We start from the raw sequence: 20875 nt of genomic DNA, 5'->3' as shown, positions 1-20875 counted from the left end.
CCATATACTTTATTATCCGGAATGAATAACATTGATCGAGTAACGGTGACCTTAGCTTACTAGTAAGTGCTAGGCTGCATGGGAAGACTTTTGGTGAAGGAAGAGTTGATGAAATGGTTGAATCAAGTCCCTTAAAAGCAAATTCGGTAAAGCAAAATAAATCTAGAAATGTAATAGAAATCAAACAGCTCATTAAACGAATAAGATTAACAATGCAAATTCAAAATTAAACCAAGGATTAAGAGAGCTAGCTTGCACAGAATATTTTTATACTAGCTCAATCCTAATGTGAAATTTATATCTAGTCCTCATCTTAATTGAGATTTTTAATTATCAAACCCAATTGTTATTTGGTTCACATAGCCTCTCCGAGCTAATTATAACAACTGCTCACTTTCTACAAAGCTCATAACTCATTCTCACATATCTAAAACTCTAGCTCATAAACTAGTAAACACACAACCACACAAGACCTTACATGAAAATAGGATTTACACTCTCAAGGGTATTTTCAGTGTTAAAGCTTAAAACTTTTACAAGAAAATGATTCTTAGATATGAAGCATGATTTAGGGTATTTTCTTCTTCTTTTAATGTTCTCTAAGAAGTTTGATATTTAAAGACATAGGAAGCTGACTGCATTTCAATACTTTCGTAGCTGTCGGCCTTTTCTAACTATTGCAGGAAAATGTTGGCTATTTGAGATCAGAGAGCTCTTACCATTCCCAGAAATCACCCCCCCCCCCCCCCCCCCCCCCCCCCCCCCCCCCCCCCCTCGGACTTTGGCTAGAGGTGTTGTTGGACTCATCATTGCAAATTATCTCTTTCACTTGCACTGTAAATATAATTACTAGCTTCCACGCTAGACATTGGTGTTCACCCCTAAACAAGGACCATTAGAAATTTCGATAGTTTCATGTTTACTTCAAAATTTTACACAGCCGAAAAAAAAGAAGCTCAGAAACAGGTTCTACAAAAATTTCAGGACTGACATTTGAGAAAGCAATTCTCGTCATATTAATTGTAATTCCCCTAAAGGCTGTAAATATGGGGTTCAAAAAAATTGTAACAATCTTTTTTACATTATAAATGTACATAATCTGAAATACCTAGGAAAAGCAAGAGAACCAAATATATAACAATGTGTATAAATAACTAAACAAAACCTATATGACCAGAAGAGAAAAAAAGATGTTATTGTGGCGCATTTGTATCTCTTTTCAGACCTGAATCTCCTGAATCATTCCTCTTGAAGTGTTCTTCAACAACTTCTTCCCAGTTTAACCTTCCACCATTTGATTCTGATGTGGAGCACGATGCATCTTTGCTCTCTCTACTGGAAAGCTCTCCTTCAATGTTCTTAGACATTTCTTTGTCTGCATCCACTGCATGAGGGACGTTTAAGCTAAGAGCTCTTTCTAAAGCATCTTTATGTTCTTTTTCAATGGTCTTCAATCTCTCAAACCTTTGTACAGTTGGAGGGACTGTCACAGTTTCCGAGTTCCTACACTTCATGTTCTAAAAAGAAACATCAAGAACAGTCAGTAATTCTTGAAATGCAGAAAAGGTTAAGCACTTTCGATTTTCAAGTTTCAACAGCATTTTGGTATGTACATAGATTGCATTAGTCTTTAGTCTCAAGAACGGATCCCAAATAATATAAAGAAAATAAATTTTAAGAAAAGTTCAGAAGATCTAAACACTCTTTTGGAAAGAAATCAACAAATCATATACTACTTTTTCTACGTGACATACTAAAGCTCACATTCGTTTTAAAATAAGGTGTTCAGCAATGGCTTTGATCAAGAGAGAGCTAAAGCAAGGAAGAAAAAATGGCCTAAAACAGGAAATTTGCCTGTTTCTCTATGAAGGCAGTAGCTGTGCCTCAAGATATTTATTACTCTGCCTCAAAACACTAGAATACCAACAGTCAGAACTTCCAACTTCATAGGCAATCCATGTATCTACTGACCGAATTCAATTTTAATAAAATTGAGCAATTCATGATAAATAAGCAAGATTTATCTATTCACCAAACATAAGCACATAGAATAAAAGAAAAAGGATATTTCAGATCATTTTTTAAAGCATGACATTACAGGTGGTGAATCACGCCCAATTCATGTCAAAACCAAGAATTGGTTTAAAAACACAGGTACAAACAAATTTATTATAATGTTAAAATGTTAATGCCATGAAGTGACCTAAAGAAGAGGTAAGACTGATAAGCAGGAGCAAAAAGAAAGTAAGGGATTCTTTCGCTAGAATCTAATGTATAAATATCCATTTATGAGGTTTTAGTAATATAGTTATTCATTAATCAAAATTTATAAATGTTTGATTCCCTCACTCACAGTATAAGCATGCAAAAAGCATGGTGAGCAATAAGCAAACAAGAAGCCACTATCTATATATATAGGATCTTCTTACACCGGTATAAGAATAATAAATCTTAACAGTTGATTTTCGTACATCTAGCGATGGTAATTAATTAATGAATGTAACCAAATAAATTACAATCATATGATACACGAAAATCAATGGCTAAGATTGAGTGTAAAACTTATTACTCTTATACGTGTAAGTTGATCCTGTCCTATATATATATAATAATCTATACATTTGATGCCAACTCTACCTTAGTGATTTTTCAAAACTTTGCAGGGAATTGTCAAAGCAGTTGCGAAGCAACAAAAACCTTAAAATTGGGGATCCCCACCCAGATGACAGAACAGCATCTATTATTCATAGTTTAGGTTAGTAAATGATATAGGAAAAAATCAGCACAAATAGCAAATGGTAGGCAGATTCTGAAAACTAAATTCCCTTACTTGTAAAGCTTTCTCTGCCTCCCTTTCAATCCAAATAATTCCATGATCAGATGTTGCATTACAGGACAAGACAATATGTTCAAATCTCCCATCAACAGGAATAGCAGTCCTCACTTCAGGAGGAAATCTCCCACATCTGTGTTCCCCAAGGCCCAAGCAATGAGGAACATCGTTGAAAGGCACAGTACATTATTTACATGTAGGCAATAAGTGTTCAGCAACATATTTGACAAAGAATATGATATCTCAGATTTAAACTCTACCACTAATTAATGGATTTCTGTCCCTTATTAGAATTAGTGAAATGATGAAATCCTTCCAATGCACTTGTCAAAGAAAAACAGGACAGTGGAAACCACATCTGAAAGAGCAGATTCATGATTACAAAGGAATATACTGCGAAACAAGACAATGTCGATCAATACCTGCAAAACTTTCTTTCCACGATATGGTACATACGTCCAGGTGCATAAAGCCTCCTTGGATCCCTAAGCTTTCTACCCTCAGGTATGAAGGTGTCCCTCAGGCAAACCAAGAATATTAAGCAAGGTTCAAATCATCAAGGCCTGGTTTAAGAAACCGCAATGATAATTTACTCAACTTATTCAACATAAAATAATTATACACGTACACACACACCCACACTCTTTGGAAACATGATGATGATGCCCTTATTGCCATACTACAGAAAAGCGAGAACTAACCAGAAGATTGATTCGAATATATCTTCCAAGGGAGTTGCAGTTCTTGGTAAGAAATCATCCTGCACAAAAATTGAAGCATATAATTTGGACCAGCACCATCAGCAAAACGACAAAAAAAGGGAGGAAACGACAAATACCGTCTGGTCAAACTGATGAAAATCTAATAGCACAGATATCATAACAACCAATCAAATGCCAAATAAATTTGAACAACCAATGAAACAAGAGAAAACATGAAAACGACAAAAACAGAGAGAAGCAAGTAAAATTGTACTAGTTAACAACAACAGCAAGTTCACCTGCAACACAACGGAATGTATAGTATCAGCATATTTAACAGCCAAATTGAGGGACATGCACCTTGCAGGTGCAATTGCGTAACACCGAATCAAATCCCTGGGTATCCCTCCCAAACGTTCCCTATGATTCAAAACGAGTATGGTCAACAAGGACACAACACCCGAACCCAAAGAATGACCACAAAACACCATCTTATAATGTGAACCGCTCTGGACCCACAAACTTTTAAGGGTATGGGATTCCCGGTTCAGCAACCAAACCGCTGATTTGAGCAACCCATGGTGGACGTAGCCACCGTCGAACATCTGCATGCCCAAGCCGTTGTCAAACAGAACCTTATAATCGCTCTCCTTCACGAGGTTGAGGCCACGGACGGCGACCACGATCTCGCGGCGGCTGTGGTCGGCGTAGATTATGTAGGGCGGCGCGTGGCCGAGGGTGTCCTTGTAGGTGACGCGCTTGACGACACAGTCAGGGTTGAGTGCTGCGAATTGATAGCGAGGGTTGATTGCGAGGATGAGGCGGCAGAGGCGGGGGACAGGTTCGAACTCGTCGGCGGTGGCGGAAGGCCAGGTGGCGCTGTCGTAGGAGCCGACGTAGGTGCAGCGCTTCCATATCCAACGTGCGCAGCCAAACACAACAACGCACTCAACCCCGCATGAAACCGACATTTATTGTTGTGGGAAATGATAAAGGAAAGTTTCGGAAAGAAGGTTTGGAGATTTCTGCTTCTCCGGTAAGCAATGGAAGCTGCGTTTGCGTTTGCGTTTGCGTCCGCGCTAATGTTTTGTGTGTGTGAGTGAGTTTTGGGTCAGCGACACACACGTTGGATAAAGCATTATTAAGTTCAAACTAGTGTTGTTTAACTTTATGTTGCGTTGGGTCTAAGTGATTCTTAGGAGTTATTAGGACACCGTGACATCTTTGCCTTTGTGGAGAATTGACGCTTATATTATATATGTTGCCACTCTTTGGTGCATGCTTTTCGGGCATTAGGAGGATTGGTTTATTCTGCTTATCCTTTCTATATTAATATATTTCAGATGCGTTCTACGAAGAATTTAAATGCAATGTTTTTTATCTCATAATAGAAAGTAGAAACAACATTTTTATGTAAGTTTATGATCCTAATTATCGGACAAGTCGGGTCTCTGATATCTTCACAACTATGATGGAAAAAAGGACCAAAATAAATATGAAATTAATTCTGAGTCAAGTGGCCTAATAATTATTCAATTTACTCATAGTGATGCTCGTATTACAACTTTGACACCAAATTCCAATCATAGGTTTGCTTTAGTACTTTCCTTTGGATAATTTGGATGGATCTTGGATGGCACCCACTACTTAGTTTCTTCCGTGATTCCATTATGCCTTCTGGCTTATTTTAGTTTTTTCTTTTCTTTTCCAATTTCCACTACTGATTTAGCTTTTTCTTTGACTTATTGACTTACTATGATTTCTATCAGAAAATATCAATAATGCATATTACTTCCTTTCATTTTGTTCATTTCTACCTTTTCTATGTTAATTGCTAAAGCCATAATTTCTCAAATTAAATCATCTATATATATATATATATATATATATATATATATATATATATATATATATATATATAAAGGAAACCCAAACTTTGGAAGCTCAGCTGACGTGTCACTCCTTGCTTAATTCTGAGGTTTCTGTTCACACTACATGGCACCGGGAAACTTTCCTTCTTTGGTAAATCTTTAAATTAAATAAATAATAATTTCATTTAAAAATCGAAATAAAAAATAAATGGAAAATAAGGTTAACCATTTGTGGTAGCAGACAACTCATTTAATGCCCCACTGCTTTTTACATTAGAATTCTTCAACTCTCTTAAATGCTTTTGAAATTGCTCAGCTCTTTTTTTAAATTCGAATTATGTTTTGATTTCAAATTTTAAATTTTAAATGTCCCACTTCTTTTGTTGATTGCGTCTATTAAAAGACCAAACTTATTCCCTCTGGTATTTCGTTCTCCCCTACGGTACAGGCTAAATAATATGCCTACTTCCCATAAATGGATCCTTGCCCTTTCGTGCGCCTCACCGTCAGTAACCTCGCCCTCAAGATTCCTGTTGCTTCCAAACCCGCTCGCTCCGTCATTCACCCTTCTTCCTCTCCATGTTTCTGCAAGATCGAACTCAAGAACTTCCCTCTTCAATCCGCTGTCGTTCCCTTCATCCCTCCTGATAGCAACTTCTATGATTCTCAGGTGCAGCCTATCACTGCCACCTTCCACCTTAGCAAGTCCGATCTTGACAGACTCGCCGGAAAATCCATCTTCACCGGGAGGCTCTGCTTGAAAATCTCGATCTACACTGGTCAGAGGGGCACTACCTGCGGCGTCAACTCCGGGAGGCTGCTGGGAAAAGTTTCTGTGTCGTTGGATCTGGCGGGAACGGAAGACTACAGTGTTTCACAATGGGTGGATTACGGTGGGAAAGGAAGCCAAATGTTCTTCCGCGCAGTTTCATCTGAATGTGAAGGCCGAACCTGATCCCAGATTCGTGTTCCAGTTTGACGGCGATTATATTGAGATTTGCATGTATCTTCGAATTTTCATTGCTTCTGCTTCTTTTCTTTTTCTTATGGATCTTGAATCTACGTATACTTCAGTGTTTATTTGTGTTGCGATAGCGTAACACCTGCTCAAGTCTTCTAATTATTATTCTCTTTCACTGAATTCATTTGTTGCCTATAATATGATGAAGCATTTTGTTTTTGTTAATCATTTTTTGAAGCGTTGGTTTCTATGCCTTATGGAATGCCAATCTGTGTTAGAAATAGATCTCGGGTATAATTTATTATCTGTTTATTATGTTATATTGATGTCGATTTTTCTGCACATTGAAGTTGTTTCTGATTGCTTTTTTTTTATCCTGGCGGTAAGAATGTATAATAACATTGGCTCCCAACCTGGGGCACCGTAGCTCCCAACAAGCTCGCAACCTAATCCTTTTAGGAGTGCATTTAATGTTGCGGATTCAAGACTCGTTCGAGGTGGATTGGGTTCGTATGGTGGAAAAATATTAGGATCCAGCTCTATGTCCAAAGCAATTCATAAGTATTAAGTAGCATCCTCGCAATGTGGGACATGTGGTTAGTAAAATTATATATTTTAATGTTTTTTGTTTTATTTTTAAAAAAAATTGTTATTTGAGTAAATACTCAAATCGGTCCTCCAAATTGTTATTTAGAAGATCAATTTGAGTATTTGGTCGTCGTCAATTTCTATATGGACTTCAAAGTTCAAATCATTTTGTTTTTTCTTGTCTTCCTTATGCTTAAATTGTGTCTCAACATCTGATTATTCCGGGAAAACTGGCATAATCTCTTCAAATTCAACCCGTGTTTTTAACCCGTGAAAAAGGAAAAGAAGAAAAGGAGGAAGGATTCTACTGAGAATATGTTGAGTTGCCCAATGGGGACAACAATTTGAATGGAGGAGAAAAGAAGAAGAAAAAGGAAAAGCACGCAGAGCATGAAGAATAAGCTGAAATGCCAAGTCAAAACAAAGAAAAAATGAAGGAAAATGAGGACTAAAGTGGAAAAATCGTTAGTTATCAGCTAATCAATCTGGTGAACATTAAATATATGATCAGAAGTTTAATCTTCACCACTCTATTTTATTAATAAAAATAATTAAATATTATAGAATATTTTAATACAGATAGATTGAACTTGCATTATCCACCCTTCAAGTTAAATAAATTTTTGTGTAGGGAATTATATTAGAAAAATATAGTATAAAAAATCATTAACGGACCTTAAATATAGGGAAATAATTATTTATGTATCTCATGCAACAGAGACATCTCATGTAAATAAATAAAATGGAAAATTATGTGAACAATTTTTTGTGGCATACAACTCATTTAATATCCACTGCTTTCTACATTGGAATTTCCAAATTAATAATAACTTATTGCTTTCTGAAATATTTATTTTAAATTTCGAATTTCATTAAAATTTCAATTTTGAATTTGAATTTTAAACTTTGTAATGGTGAGAAAATATTTGGACAATTATTGGTGGCAGACAGCTCATTTATTATCTCATTACTTTCTACATAGGTAATTATTAACCATATCAATGCTGCATAAAAAAAACTATTTTGTTAAAAAATAATCATTAAAAAAATGAAAATATTTTGTAAAAAAGTGCAAATATTTTAAATTAAGTAAATATAAAAAAATCAAAATTTGTAAATAAATAAAATGAAAAACTATGTGAACAATTTTTTGTGGCAGACAACTTATTTAATATCCCATTGCTTTCTACATTGAAATTTTCAAATTAATAACAACTCATTGCTTTCTGAAATATTTATTTTAAATTTCGAATTTCATTTAAATTTGAATTTTGAATTTTAAACTTTGTAATGGTGAGAAAATTTTTGGACAATTATTGGTGGCAGACAGCTCATTTATTATCTCATTACTTTCTACATGGGCAATTGTTAATCATATCAATGCTGCATAAAAAAAACTATTTTGTTTAAAAAGAATCTTTAAAAAAACGAACATATTTTGTAAAAAAACGCAAGTATTTTAAATTAAGTAAACATAAAATAAAATCAAAATTTGTAAATAAATAAAATGAAAAACTATGTGAACAATTTTCTGTGGCACACAGCTCATTTAATATCTCATTATTTTCTACATTGGAATTTTCAAATTAATAACAACTCATGGCTTTCTGAAATATTTATTTTAAATTTCAAATTTTATTTAATTTTGAATTTTGAATTTGAATTTTGAACTTTAAACTTTGTAGTGATGAAAAAATATTTGGACAATTATTGGTGGCAGACAACTCATTCAATATCTCACTACATTGTACATTGGAATTTTCAAATTAATAATAACTCAACTCTTCAAAATTTCAGATTTATGTTTAAATTTGAATTTTGAATTTGAATTTTTAACTTTGTAATGGTGGAAAAAATTTTGGAAAATTTTTATTATTAGACAACTCATTTAATGTCTCACTACTTTTCTTTTGTTGTATATTATGAGTAAAAAATACCTCTACTTTTCTTTTGTTGTATATCCCACTATTTTTTACATGGATAATTATTAGCTCTATTAATGCTGCATTAAAAATACATGTATAACCAATTTAAAAAATATACATGTATTTTTTAAGAAAAATATTTAACATAAATATTTTAAATATACATGTATAACCAATTAACAAAATATATAAAAATCATAAATTAAAATAAAAAATATGTATAATTAATATAAAAAAAATTAAATTTTAAAGTTAAATAAAAAATGACTGTGTCATTATGTAAAAAAAATTAAAATTTAAGAACTATAAAAATGAAAATTTTAATTTAGTAACATAAGAAAGAAATTAAACTTTCACTTTTTTATTGCAAGAGTGTAATTAACACAAATACTTGCAAAAAATAATTATTTATATAAAATGCTGACAGTTAGAGGTGGAAAACTGAGCTCAGCCCGGAGGGCCGGCCCGCCAATATATTTTTATAATTCAATTGAAATTTTATGCTTTTTCTTTTATAATTAAATTACTAAATCTGATTTTAATTTTTGTAAATATAAATTTGTGAAATTCCAATGACTAACGACACTAATCCTTGCAAAAAAAATAATTATTTATTATTATTTTATAAATCTGATTGTAGTAAATGAAAGTTCATCTTTCAGATAAAATATAAAAACCTAGACGCAACTATAAAAACCTTTTTTTGTAGATAAATATAAAAATATTTTATATGCTGATAGTTAGAGGTGGCAAACTGGACTCGGCCCGAAGGGCCGGCCCACCAACACATTTTTATAATTAAATTAAAATGTTATCCTTCTTCTTTTATAATTAAATTCCTAAATCTAATTTCGAATTTTTGTAAATATAAATTTGTAAAATTTCAAATACTAACGACGTGAATAAAAATGACCTGTGTCATTCTGTAAAAAAATTATTAAAATTTAAGAACTATAAAATTGAAAATTTTAATTTAGTACAGAAGAAAGAAATTAAACTTTCATTTTTTTATTGCAAGAGTGTAATTAACACAAATACTTGCAAAAAATAATTATTTATATAAAATGCTGACAGTTAGAGGTGGAAAACTGGGTTCCGGGCCGGTCCGCCAATATATTTTTATAATTCAATTGAAATTTTATCCTTCTTTTTTTATAATTAAATTACTAAGTCTGATTTCAAATTTTGGAAATACAAATTTGTGAAATTCCAAAGACTAACGACACTAATCCTTGCAAAAAGAATTATTTATATAAAATGTTGACAGTTAGAGGTGGAAAACTGGGCTCCGGGCCGTCCCGCCAATATATTTTTATAATTCAATTGAAATTCTATCCTTCTTCTTTTATAATTAAATTACTAAATCTGATTTCAATTTTTGTAAATATAAATTTATGAAATTCCAATGACTAACGACACTAATCCTTGCAAAAAAATAATAATTATTTATTATCATTTTATAAATCTGATTGTAGTAAATGAAATATTTAGTAAGTGTTGAACTCATCCCTCCAATGATTGCTATGAAATGACACTGAATGAATAGCGTTTTCATATTATAGGTAAAAACTGATCTTTTAAATCCATATTTGCTAGGTGTTATTGTTACCTTGATTTTGTTGATGAATGTTATAGTTAGCAATGATTTGTATCCATTTTTTTTTTATATTTCTTCCTCATGTTAAATGGTGTATTATAACGTATTATGGTGTATTATGATGTAGTTGTATGCAAAATTAATTATCTCTCTAAATAGCAGATTTTTTTATGTGGTTGATATTTGCAAAGTTCTGTGTCAATGATGTAATTTTTTTCACATGAAATATAGAACAAAATAGCAAAACAATTTTTTTGTAAGTATAAAATTTGCAATGCGATTAACCAACCACGGCGGGCGACAAAAATTTTAATCTTTTTTCTCGTGCATCGCACGGGCAATATACTAGTATATATATATGAGAAAGGTTATATTTACAAAAAAAAATTACAAACTACACTAAGTATGACCAGTCATACTTCATTCAAGAGTGTATGACCGATCATACTTAGTGTAATTTGTAAAAAAAAATTATAAACAAATCTTATAAATCTATATTATCCTTTCAAATCTTATAAAATCCTTTAAAGTTTAATCTTATAAAATCTTGATTGTAAAAAAAATCTCTAAAATCACTATAATTCTAAATAGTCTTTTAAAATCAATAAATTATTTTATCTCAAAATAATATTTTAAAATCCTAATTCAATACATCCCTTTAAAAATAGAGGAAGGTCACTCGGAATTGCAACTTGTCTCCCCCCATATTTCTTCATTACTCATGGGCTCTTATCCTTCCCCTCGTATGTTTTCAATTTACCATTTCATCGACTGCAACTTGCCATGTTCATCAGTTTGTGAAAAAATTAAACTTCATACTTAATATTATTACTTTTTTTATAAATATAATGATAAGTTAAAGGCTGTACATACAAATGAATAATTTGGAAATCTCAAGATTGTCACAACTTTGAGACTTGATACCAACAAAAAAAATGAATTTAAAGACTCGTGTACAATGTTTATTAAAGATGGCATACTGGTAACACCAGCACACTTCTTAGCTCCAGCCGGACCCAGAAATTTTGCTCAGTGGGGTCAATTTTTTACATTGAAATACGAAATAAAGATTCAAATTTTAAGAAAATTATTACATGCTTCTAGAGTAAGAACTTCTTATTCCTAAAGCAATCATGAACAGCCCCCCTTCCCTTCCCTAACTAGTAAATTCTAGCTACTTAAGCTATTAATGGTTAGTCTAACTAGTATAATTGGTACAAAAAAAATTCTTGTATTCTAATCTAGTTGTTAGTCATCTATCAGTTAAGGCTTATGGCATGTCCTAAGTTGTCTTCTTTTCCTAAACTTTTGTTAACCTAAATACTGACTTCCTAAAGACCCAAATAATATATAATTATTCTTGAATTTTTCATTCAAAAAAGTTTAAGGATAGTGAATGAAATTATGATAAAGTCAACTTTTAAAGTAGTCGTATCTCCTAAAAAATGTTATATAAATTATTCTTAAACCAAAAAACGATTCTCACATAAAAGGAAATATATTAGCGTAGGCACAGACACAATTTATCGTAGTTAAAATATTACGTATATACCATTATTCCTCTCTCTTTTTTAACTAAAAAGGATATTTCAAATATCAGCATCAAAAGTGGTGGTAATTGTACATTTAGTAATATAAATAGAAAATTTTGAAAATATTGTGGAGCCCCCAATTCAAGATTGGGGGCAAGTATCTCCATGGGGGGTGGGGGTGGGCTCCACAATATTTCCAAAATTTTCTATTTATATTACTAAATGTACAATTACCACCACTTTTGATGCTGATATTTGAAATATCCTTTTTAGTTAAAAAAGAGAGAGGAATAATGGTATATACGTAATATTTTAACTACGATAAATTGTGTCTGTGCCTACGCTAATATATTTCCTTTTATGTGAGAATCGTTTTTTGGTTTAAGAATAATTTATATAACATTTTTTAGGAGATACGACTACTTTAAAAGTTGACTTTATCATAATTTCATTCACTATCCTTAAACTTTTTTGAATGAAAAATTCAAGATTGGAGCCCCCAATTTTGGCTCAAGTATAACCAAGAGGATAATTAGATTTTTGATACCAATTCAAGATTCATCGTTTAGCCGAATGTGCAATGAGAGAAAGAAAATAATTAATTCAATAAAAAAAAAATAAAATCCAAGAAGTATCTCCGTTCTCTACTCAAACATCACTTTGCGCCAGTGTTTTAAAACCACACCCCGCCTCTCGGGTTGACCCGGGTCAACCCTGACTCCTTCTCTCTGAGGGTTGGGGTCACAAGTTGGACACTATATGCATATCGACCCCTCCGCCCCCCAAAATCCGGTCGGGTTTCAGTGACTCCCGGGTCGGAAGGGTCAAAGAGGGTCACTGCATTTTTTTTTCCTTTAAATAATAAATCCTTGAAACAACATCGTTTTATTAAAAAAAATAAAATAAAAATGTTTGCAAACCTAAATCTAATTGTTCTCTTCTCTCCTAGCGACCTAGACGTCTTCAATCTTCACCTCATTGTTGTGAATCTTCTAGAAAAGGTAAGAATTTTATCCATTCAAATGAAATCTTTACGATCGTCGATGGAAAACAAAAACTCATTCTTACTTCCTTTAAATTTTTCTTTATCAGGGACCTTCTAATACTTTAATTAGGTTGTCTAATATTGACTTGTGGTTGTAATTAGTGAACTATGTTAAGTATATTTTGAATCTTTGATGATTGATGGTTTATTTTTTAATATTTTCATATAGAATATATATATATATATATATATATATATATTTTTATTTATATTTTTTTAATATATAAAACCGGGTCAGCGTAGTGACCTCGTGATCCCCCAATTAAACTCGTGACCCCTAAACCTTGACCTCGGCCGGGTCGATGGCCGGACCAAATTTTTAAACCCTACATTGCCCTCGAGCACAGCCTTAAAGTAGCTCTTTATTGAAACGAATGGTATATTAACCCTTATCTAAGGTGAAGTTAATTTCCCACCGAGGATTAAGCGCAATTTTTTTTATCTCTAGCCCTAAAATAACTTTTGAAGAATCAAACCTGAGACCCAGTCCTTGGACACACTTTATAAAGCAAGTGTACCACCCTTGGGAATTTAATTCCATAAATTTTCAATTGAAAAGCGTTGCATACATTTCATTTTGAAAATAAGAAGAGGAAAATTACTAAATAAAAGCATAAGTTTGGGAAGAATTTGAAAATTTGAGCAAATAGCACTACTCAAATACAGTTGTCTTAAAACTGGGAAAAGTACCAAGAACTAACATGCCAAAATAAAATAAAAAACATGCCAAATCCACAAATCTTTGCAGAGGGTTTAACCAAATTGCAAGACATGGTAACTAATTTGCAAAATTTCAATAGTGTAAAGACCGGACCATCTGATATCAGATCTATAATGTTATAACAGAAGCATCATTAATTATTTAATTTCGGTCTCGAGTGTAAATAACAGTAAGAAATATAAGTTAAAATAAAAACAAATGGGAATCTGGATACATCAAAATTTGCTTTCAAGCACAATTAGATTTTATCTTGATTTGCATTTCTCTATAGCCATTTGGCACTTATCTGAAAATCAATATATAACAAGCCACTATAAAACTTTGAAAAAAGTAAATTCTCAAATCAATCTAAAACTTGAGAGAACACGAATCAATACCTATGTAGAGATGGCCAGCGCAAGCTTCCATGGCTTTGTTCCTCCTATTTTTTGTTTAATTTCACTATGTTGAAGCCTAAAATAAATTAAATATTCCTCATCACACTTCACTTTCACTCTGGGCATGAGAAGAGAGTAAGCCAAAGGATAACTCTGTTAACCTAGGAGAGATTCAACATTTCTGACAGTTTATTGTAATCCCAGAAATGCATGTTCTGGGACATGAAAATGGCACCAACAGCAAGTGCAACGGAAACAAATGCCATGCTCTTCATACACCCATGACCATGTGACAATCGCCCCAAAATGACTTTGCAGTACTTGTCTGCATCCTTCAATAATGCAAGGCGAGCACCATCATCCTCCTTAGCCAAGGCCTTTTCATTCTATAAAGACAAATTAAGTGAGAAAAGACATGATTTTTTCTTTCCAGTTGCAAATATAGTAAAAATAGGCTCAGGATAAGATGCATCCCCTACAATGACATATCTGGAAGAAAGAAAAAATCTCCTAAGATAACATCATTATTTAGATTTTAGACTGACTGGCCTAAGAATTAAGAGAATATGCCATAGAAAGGCTAATTAGAAAATGTCGCCAGAGATTAACCAGCTTAATCACATTAAATTGTTGCTCATAATTAACCTCATTTTGTCAATACCTACAAGAGCAATTTGTAAAATAGACAAAGCTTCAATGTGCATGCTGACAGTGTTCAAGTTTACATGAAATGCAGGATACAGTTAGAAAGGTATCATGCAACTGTATTTACTAAAAATGAAAATAGTTTACCATTTGACTGAAGCTCTTAAGAGTTTCCCTCAAAGGATCAGGAGTAGGATGTTTATCAAAGTGTTCCCTCCATTCATCACAAAGCTTTCGCAATACAACGATACTTGCTTCAAGGTTATCCGTGTAAAGCAAATCCTGTTTCCAAGCATTCAATACAAATTCGTGTTAATAAGTAGGAAAAAAGCCACTAGGGAAAAAAGTAGGAAACAAATGAAAAAGTAATTGTTAAATATTACTCTCTTGTACTCACCCATTGCTTGTAACATTCAGGGTTCTGAGTCAAACACCAAATAAAAATGTCACTTGCCTCCTTTGATAGGCCAGGATTGGCTGCAAAAGATTCAAGCATTTAAGTTTTCACACTAAAGTACAAAACCAACTTCTTCAATTCTCAATTATAAGCACTTGAGAGACAGCACATGCTGCAAATAAGTAATTGACATGTGCAAAAGAAGAGGTAAAAAAAGACGACAATCTAAAGTAACTCGACATCACCTTCTCCTGCAGCTTTGATTGCAAAGCTGAACATCTGTTGTGCAAGTTGCTTTGTTGCTTTACTTCCTGGGGACCCCGCAAGGGCTACCTCTTTTAATGTTGGATAAACAGCTTCAAATCTCTCAGTGGCCTTAACAAAATAAACAAATAAAAATACCAGAAGAGTGACACAGCTAATAGCCAATGATTATAATGCACGTCATTGGAAAACAGACAAGATTCTGTACAAAAAATCTACCTTGACCCGAGCTGAAGGAAGAGGGAAAGTAACTCTCAATAGAGAGTCAAGAGCCAATGGGGGCACAACACGCTCCCCCTTTCTGACTGCCCCATTTAGCAAGATAGGTCGAGCTTTAGGAAATGTGATAATTCTGTTTCAGAAAAGAAAGGATGGAAAGGAGCTAATTCATTAAAGGCAAGAAGGAGCAGCTAGGAACTGTGCACTAATTACAATAAATAAATCAGCAAAAATTAGTGTTGAATCACAAAGGTTTCCTCACCTCTCAACCAATTGCAATATCAAGTCTCTTGACTGTGGATTACAACCAGACTTCTCTTTCAGCATGGGCAAAAGAAGGGATACCCACAAGTACAACCCCACAATTAGATCTCCCTGAGAAGCCTACACAAATTTAAATCCAGTTAAAAATCCATATAAACAATTCATGTGTGTTTGTGTTCGGTATGGAGACACTAAATCATGTTGAAAACAATCACCTGTGTAATCACCCAAATAGTGAAAGGGAGTTTATCCTGTCCTTGATATTTATTACTCTCCTTTAATATGGACAATAAACTAATCATGACATCAGGTTTCCGTCGAAGCACCATTGCTAACACCACAAATATGGCAACCTGCAGTCCAAATGATACACAATATTCATATCAAATACTCACTCAATTATATGTTATAGGCATATAGCTCATATGCAACATGTCATTAAAACATTAAATAAACATTACAAGCTTTTTGACTGATAATTCAATGAATTTATCCACATGAAATCAAATTTGGGGGTCATGTGGCAATCATAAAAAAGTAGTACAAAAAATCAAATTTCACTGAAAGAAGTCAGACAAGAGTCAAGTTGATTCTAGAATACCAAGAAGTTTACTAAAAGGCCATACTTTACAAAATTTCACATTGGTGATAAAAGTGCATTTTTCCTTATTGATATCTGGCTACATTTCCGGAAAATCCAATGCACATCCATTCAAAATTGAGGATCAAGCTCTTGTAGATTTCCGTCCTAGGAAGCACATATACTCCACCGACATCCAAACTTGGTTCTCCCTGCCTCTAACATGTATCCTTGCCATACCTTAATGCAATTCAGTCTCATAGAACACATAAAATGATAGCCCCAATTTCATGTTGTTTGACAAGTTAGTCAACCACAAGTGACTATTGCTAACAAAGCTAAGGAATAAATCAGAAATTTCCAGGATCTAAGACAAGGCCTTAAAAATGGTTATTTTGTTTCGATTATTGCTATATCTCAATAAATAGGAAACCAATGTAGTAAAGAAACTATGACAAAACTCAAAATTGAATAGCAGTCAGGTATAAAATTCTAAAGTTAAAGAATAAATTAAAAACTCCTAGAAAACTAATATCATCATTCAGAAAAAGTACCCAATACCAATGACATCAGGCACGGCTAGAAGAAGAACATACAACCATGCCTTATCCCACTAGGTGGGGTCAGCTATGTGGGTTAACCGAGGAAACTATGTACCTTCTCTCACACATAAAGATTCATGCCCCATATGGAGACACAAAGCGACCAAGATGCAAATTTTTCTTTGAGCAAAAAAACAAATAAAAATATAGGAATGTTTTAAGCAATGTAACATCCTTAAAGACCTACGTCAAGTTGTGCAGCATGATATGAATTCAAAAGGTACCTGAGATTTCGGTGATGATTGCTGGACCACCTTTTTAGATCCCTTAACAACTCCCTGATGACTGGCAAGGTCTGTAAGAATGCTGTCGAATGACCATAGCACAAAAGACCCAAGCGCTTCAGATGATCGATGACCAATCCAGTCAGTTGATATTTTGTAAACATCCTCAGATATATGCAAAAGAGGGATCTGTTAGGAAAAGTAAACAGATCAGAAACACTAATTAAAATTACTTATCACGCATAACCTGCATCTTAACCATCAAAAATAACAATGACCATACAACAGAGAATTGCAAAAATCTTGTAACTCACAGGATTCAGCTACATTTTCCAACGAACAATTTAAAAGGTCTAATTACTCATGCATTCCAAAATTCTATACCATGCTATATGTCATTCGCATCACAAAAAGGTCTAATTTTTTCCCTTCAAAACAATGCTGGCACTCTACAATTGCAATCAAATCTTAATCTGAATTATACTTTTTCAGGAGAGAGAGAGAGAGAGAGAGAGAGAGAGAGAAACAAAAAGATGAAGAGAAACAACTCACATCAACAATCTTTGCAACAGTGGACTCTTTGAACGTCTTAAACCACGGGAATTGAGCCCCACCAACAGACGAGAACGCACGACCAAAGTAATCAGCAAATCTCATCAGCTGAATATCTTGCTGCGATTCATACGAAGCCTACGCACACGCGATTCAATTTTTTCAAATTCAATGAACACAACAAGTTAGCGAATCGCAATCATAGCAGATCAATCTCAAAATCGAAATCGAATATCAGCACTCACGGTGATTTCAGCGAGAAACGCAGCGAGATCATCGGAATTGATTTTGGAAGCGGCCTCCGCCACCGTCACCTTAGGCTTCTTCTGCTTCACCTTCTTCACCTTCGTAGAACCATTCTGAACAGCTTCCGTCGCCGGTTCCACATCACTGTCGTCTTCCTCGTCGGAATGCCGCTTCGATCTGCTCGGAGCGGGGTCCACCGATTCGGCGGCGGCGATCTGAGCCTCCTGGAGACGGCGGCGGCGCTCCTCGGAATGTTGTTCGATGGAGCGGAAGACGTCGGAGGAGGAATTGACGGCGCCGTTGTTGGCGGCGGAATTATCGTCGGCGAGGGGCTGCTTGGAAGAGGAATTGTTACGGTTGCGCTTGTGATACGACACCGTTTGCCATTCGTTATGGTTTTTATTGTTTTTGTTGTTGTTTAGTATTTGGAGGGTCCTTCTTCTATGAGCTTCTTCATCTTCTTCTTGCTCCCTGAGAATGGCTTGGATTAGAGCTGAATTCTCGTCCATGTTTTCAATCAACGCACTCTCTGTCTCTCTCTCTGAAGCTTCTTTTTGTTTATGATTCAGAAGAAGATGATGATCAAAAACCGTGTTTTTTAAAGAGAGAGAGAGAGAGAGAGATAGAAAGGATTATTAAGAAGAAGAAGAAGACGACGATGACAGAGAAAGATATGAGTCTCTCTCTCTCTGTATTGTGTTAAATTGGACACGTGGGTGTTTGGTTTCTACTTTTCGAGTTTGACATCGTTTCATAAATCAATTACGATAATGACTTTATCCGTTTTTTATTATCCTCAACTGCAATTTGATTTGGAATATAGATTTAGAGTTGGATTTGGACTTGGACTTGGATCATTATCTTTTATTTATTTAAATGTCTTTTCTTTGGGAAATGCAAACACTTGCTTTGAGTTCACAGTTTCTTTGGATTTGTGCGCCCGGTTTCAAACTCTGCTTTAACATAAAATGTCAAATATGTCTTCTTCTATTTTTTTTTATATAGATAAATTATTTACATCAAATCTAAAATAATATTATTTAAAAACGAAAATTAATATATTTTTGTAATTATAATTTCTTTCGAGATTATAATAATTTTTTTTATTATTATTTTTTAATCTTTCAACCTAAAATAATGTTATTTTTAGAGTAAATATAGATAATTTATCTATATTTACTATAAAAACATTAAAATTTTAAATATATATTTGCCGATTTTCACTTTGATGTGATTTTTAAAAACACGGTAGATTAAATGTTGATAAATATTTTTAGAGCATATTATATACTTTTTTTATTATTTAAAAAAATCTTACACATAAGCTTAAAAGATATGCATAAAATAAGAAACTGATCAATCTGTAAAATCAAAGTCAAATATAATTAATGATTTCCATAATCAGTTAGAATCAAAATCAGATATTATTAATACGACGAGATGTATTTTTACGTTTTTATTTTTAATTAAAATAAAAAACTAATTTCTGTATTAGGTTGACAATATTACATAAGCTTTAGTATAAAGTATTTTAAAAAATTCTAAACATAGATAAGTTCACTTTAAATATGGAGAAAACTTCAAAAAAAAATCGTATGAGTTTTCTTAATTATCACTTATCTCTCTCGTAACATTTTTGAATAATTTACACCCTTATTTAGAATTTTTTTATCACTTAATTTAGCGGCTCTTTCCAAAAGACGCGAATGCAAATAAAAAATATCTCCCGGATAAGCTTCGCGATCTTCGTAATAGAAGAGACATTTGGAGATAAGCATGTGCTTGTTTGGAGAGATCATCATAAATGATTAAAGTGTGGCGTTCCCGGTACATAAAATATTCAGCCAAAGCTGCTACTGTATAAGGGGCGAGATATTGTAATGTGGCTGGAGAATCCGTTGTTTCGGCTACCACAATAGTGTATTCCGTTGCTCCTGTTTCTTGTAAAGTAGTCACCACTTGAGCCACAGATGATGCCTTTTAGTGCAAATTCCAATTTGAGTATCAAATTCTATTTATTCCTCTCTTTTATAATAGGTATTTTGTACACGGAGTTGAGTAAAATTTCATGTGATTCAGTAAAAAGAATAGAAATTCCATTTTTGCTAAATCTATTCATGTGATTCGATGAAGAATAATAGCAAATCATGATATATTTTCTATATAATAAATGAGGAAAGTAAAGCTAACGCAACGGTAGTATTTATATCATTTTTGGGTGCAGCTAACTCCCCATTAGGTAATTGTATGATTAAGAGCCCCTGACCAATTAGAAACAAAAGTAAATAGAAACATAGTTCCAATAAATGGAACCCACAGACCATATTCTTCGCCAATCTGAGTTTTACTCACATCTCGAATGAATTCAAGGACATATTCAAAGAAATTCTGACTGAAAGTGGGAATGGTTTGTCGATTTCGAACAACTAGAATGGCTGAAACCCAATTTCTACAGTGATGAATATAAGCGCAATTGAAATTTCTGGGGAGTTATACATTTGTGTATTGATAAGACCGTTCACTATTTCTTGAAGCTCAATCTCCCCCCCGGATGAACCATATAGCCAAGAGAAACCATGAACCAGAATAGAAGAGCTTGCCCCACCCATTAGTAAATATTTCGTAGTAGCCTCATTAGAATGTATATCTTTCTTGGTATATCCAGATAGTAGATAGGAACATAAACTGAAACATTCTGGAGCTATATTTTATATGACTTATTACTACCCCT

General features: G+C 33.5%; 2 protein-coding genes across 2 annotated transcripts; both read right to left on the bottom strand.

The window, feature by feature from the left end:
* Positions 1–1193: 1193 nt before the first annotated feature.
* LOC133294656 (uncharacterized) lies at positions 1194–4505 on the bottom strand. Its single transcript, XM_061493366.1, has 5 exons — positions 3834–4505; positions 3535–3593; positions 3256–3384; positions 2831–2966; positions 1194–1517 (listed from the first exon to the last, which is right to left on the bottom strand). Exons 1-5 carry the CDS (start codon positions 4503–4505, stop codon positions 1194–1196), a joined length of 1320 nt encoding a protein of 439 aa, XP_061349350.1.
* A 9653-nt stretch (positions 4506–14158) lies between these two features.
* Positions 14159–18789, bottom strand: LOC133294663 (uncharacterized). Its single transcript, XM_061493377.1, has 10 exons — positions 18144–18789; positions 17899–18036; positions 17347–17535; positions 16156–16293; positions 15939–16060; positions 15677–15809; positions 15439–15568; positions 15194–15273; positions 14944–15078; positions 14159–14537 (listed from the first exon to the last, which is right to left on the bottom strand). The coding sequence occupies exons 1-10, from the start codon at positions 18651–18653 to the stop codon at positions 14313–14315; spliced, it is 1800 nt and encodes a 599-aa protein (XP_061349361.1). The 5' UTR covers positions 18654–18789; the 3' UTR covers positions 14159–14312.
* Positions 18790–20875: the final 2086 nt, after the last annotated feature.

Source organism: Gastrolobium bilobum, unplaced genomic scaffold, assembly GCF_033153095.1.
Source record: "Gastrolobium bilobum isolate Gb01-03AN ecotype WA unplaced genomic scaffold, APGP_CSIRO_Gbil_v1 utg12135, whole genome shotgun sequence".
NCBI classification, from domain to species: Eukaryota; Viridiplantae; Streptophyta; class Magnoliopsida; order Fabales; family Fabaceae; genus Gastrolobium; species Gastrolobium bilobum.
Note: the sequence above shows the minus strand (reverse complement) of the source record. Positions and strands in the feature narration are given on the sequence as shown.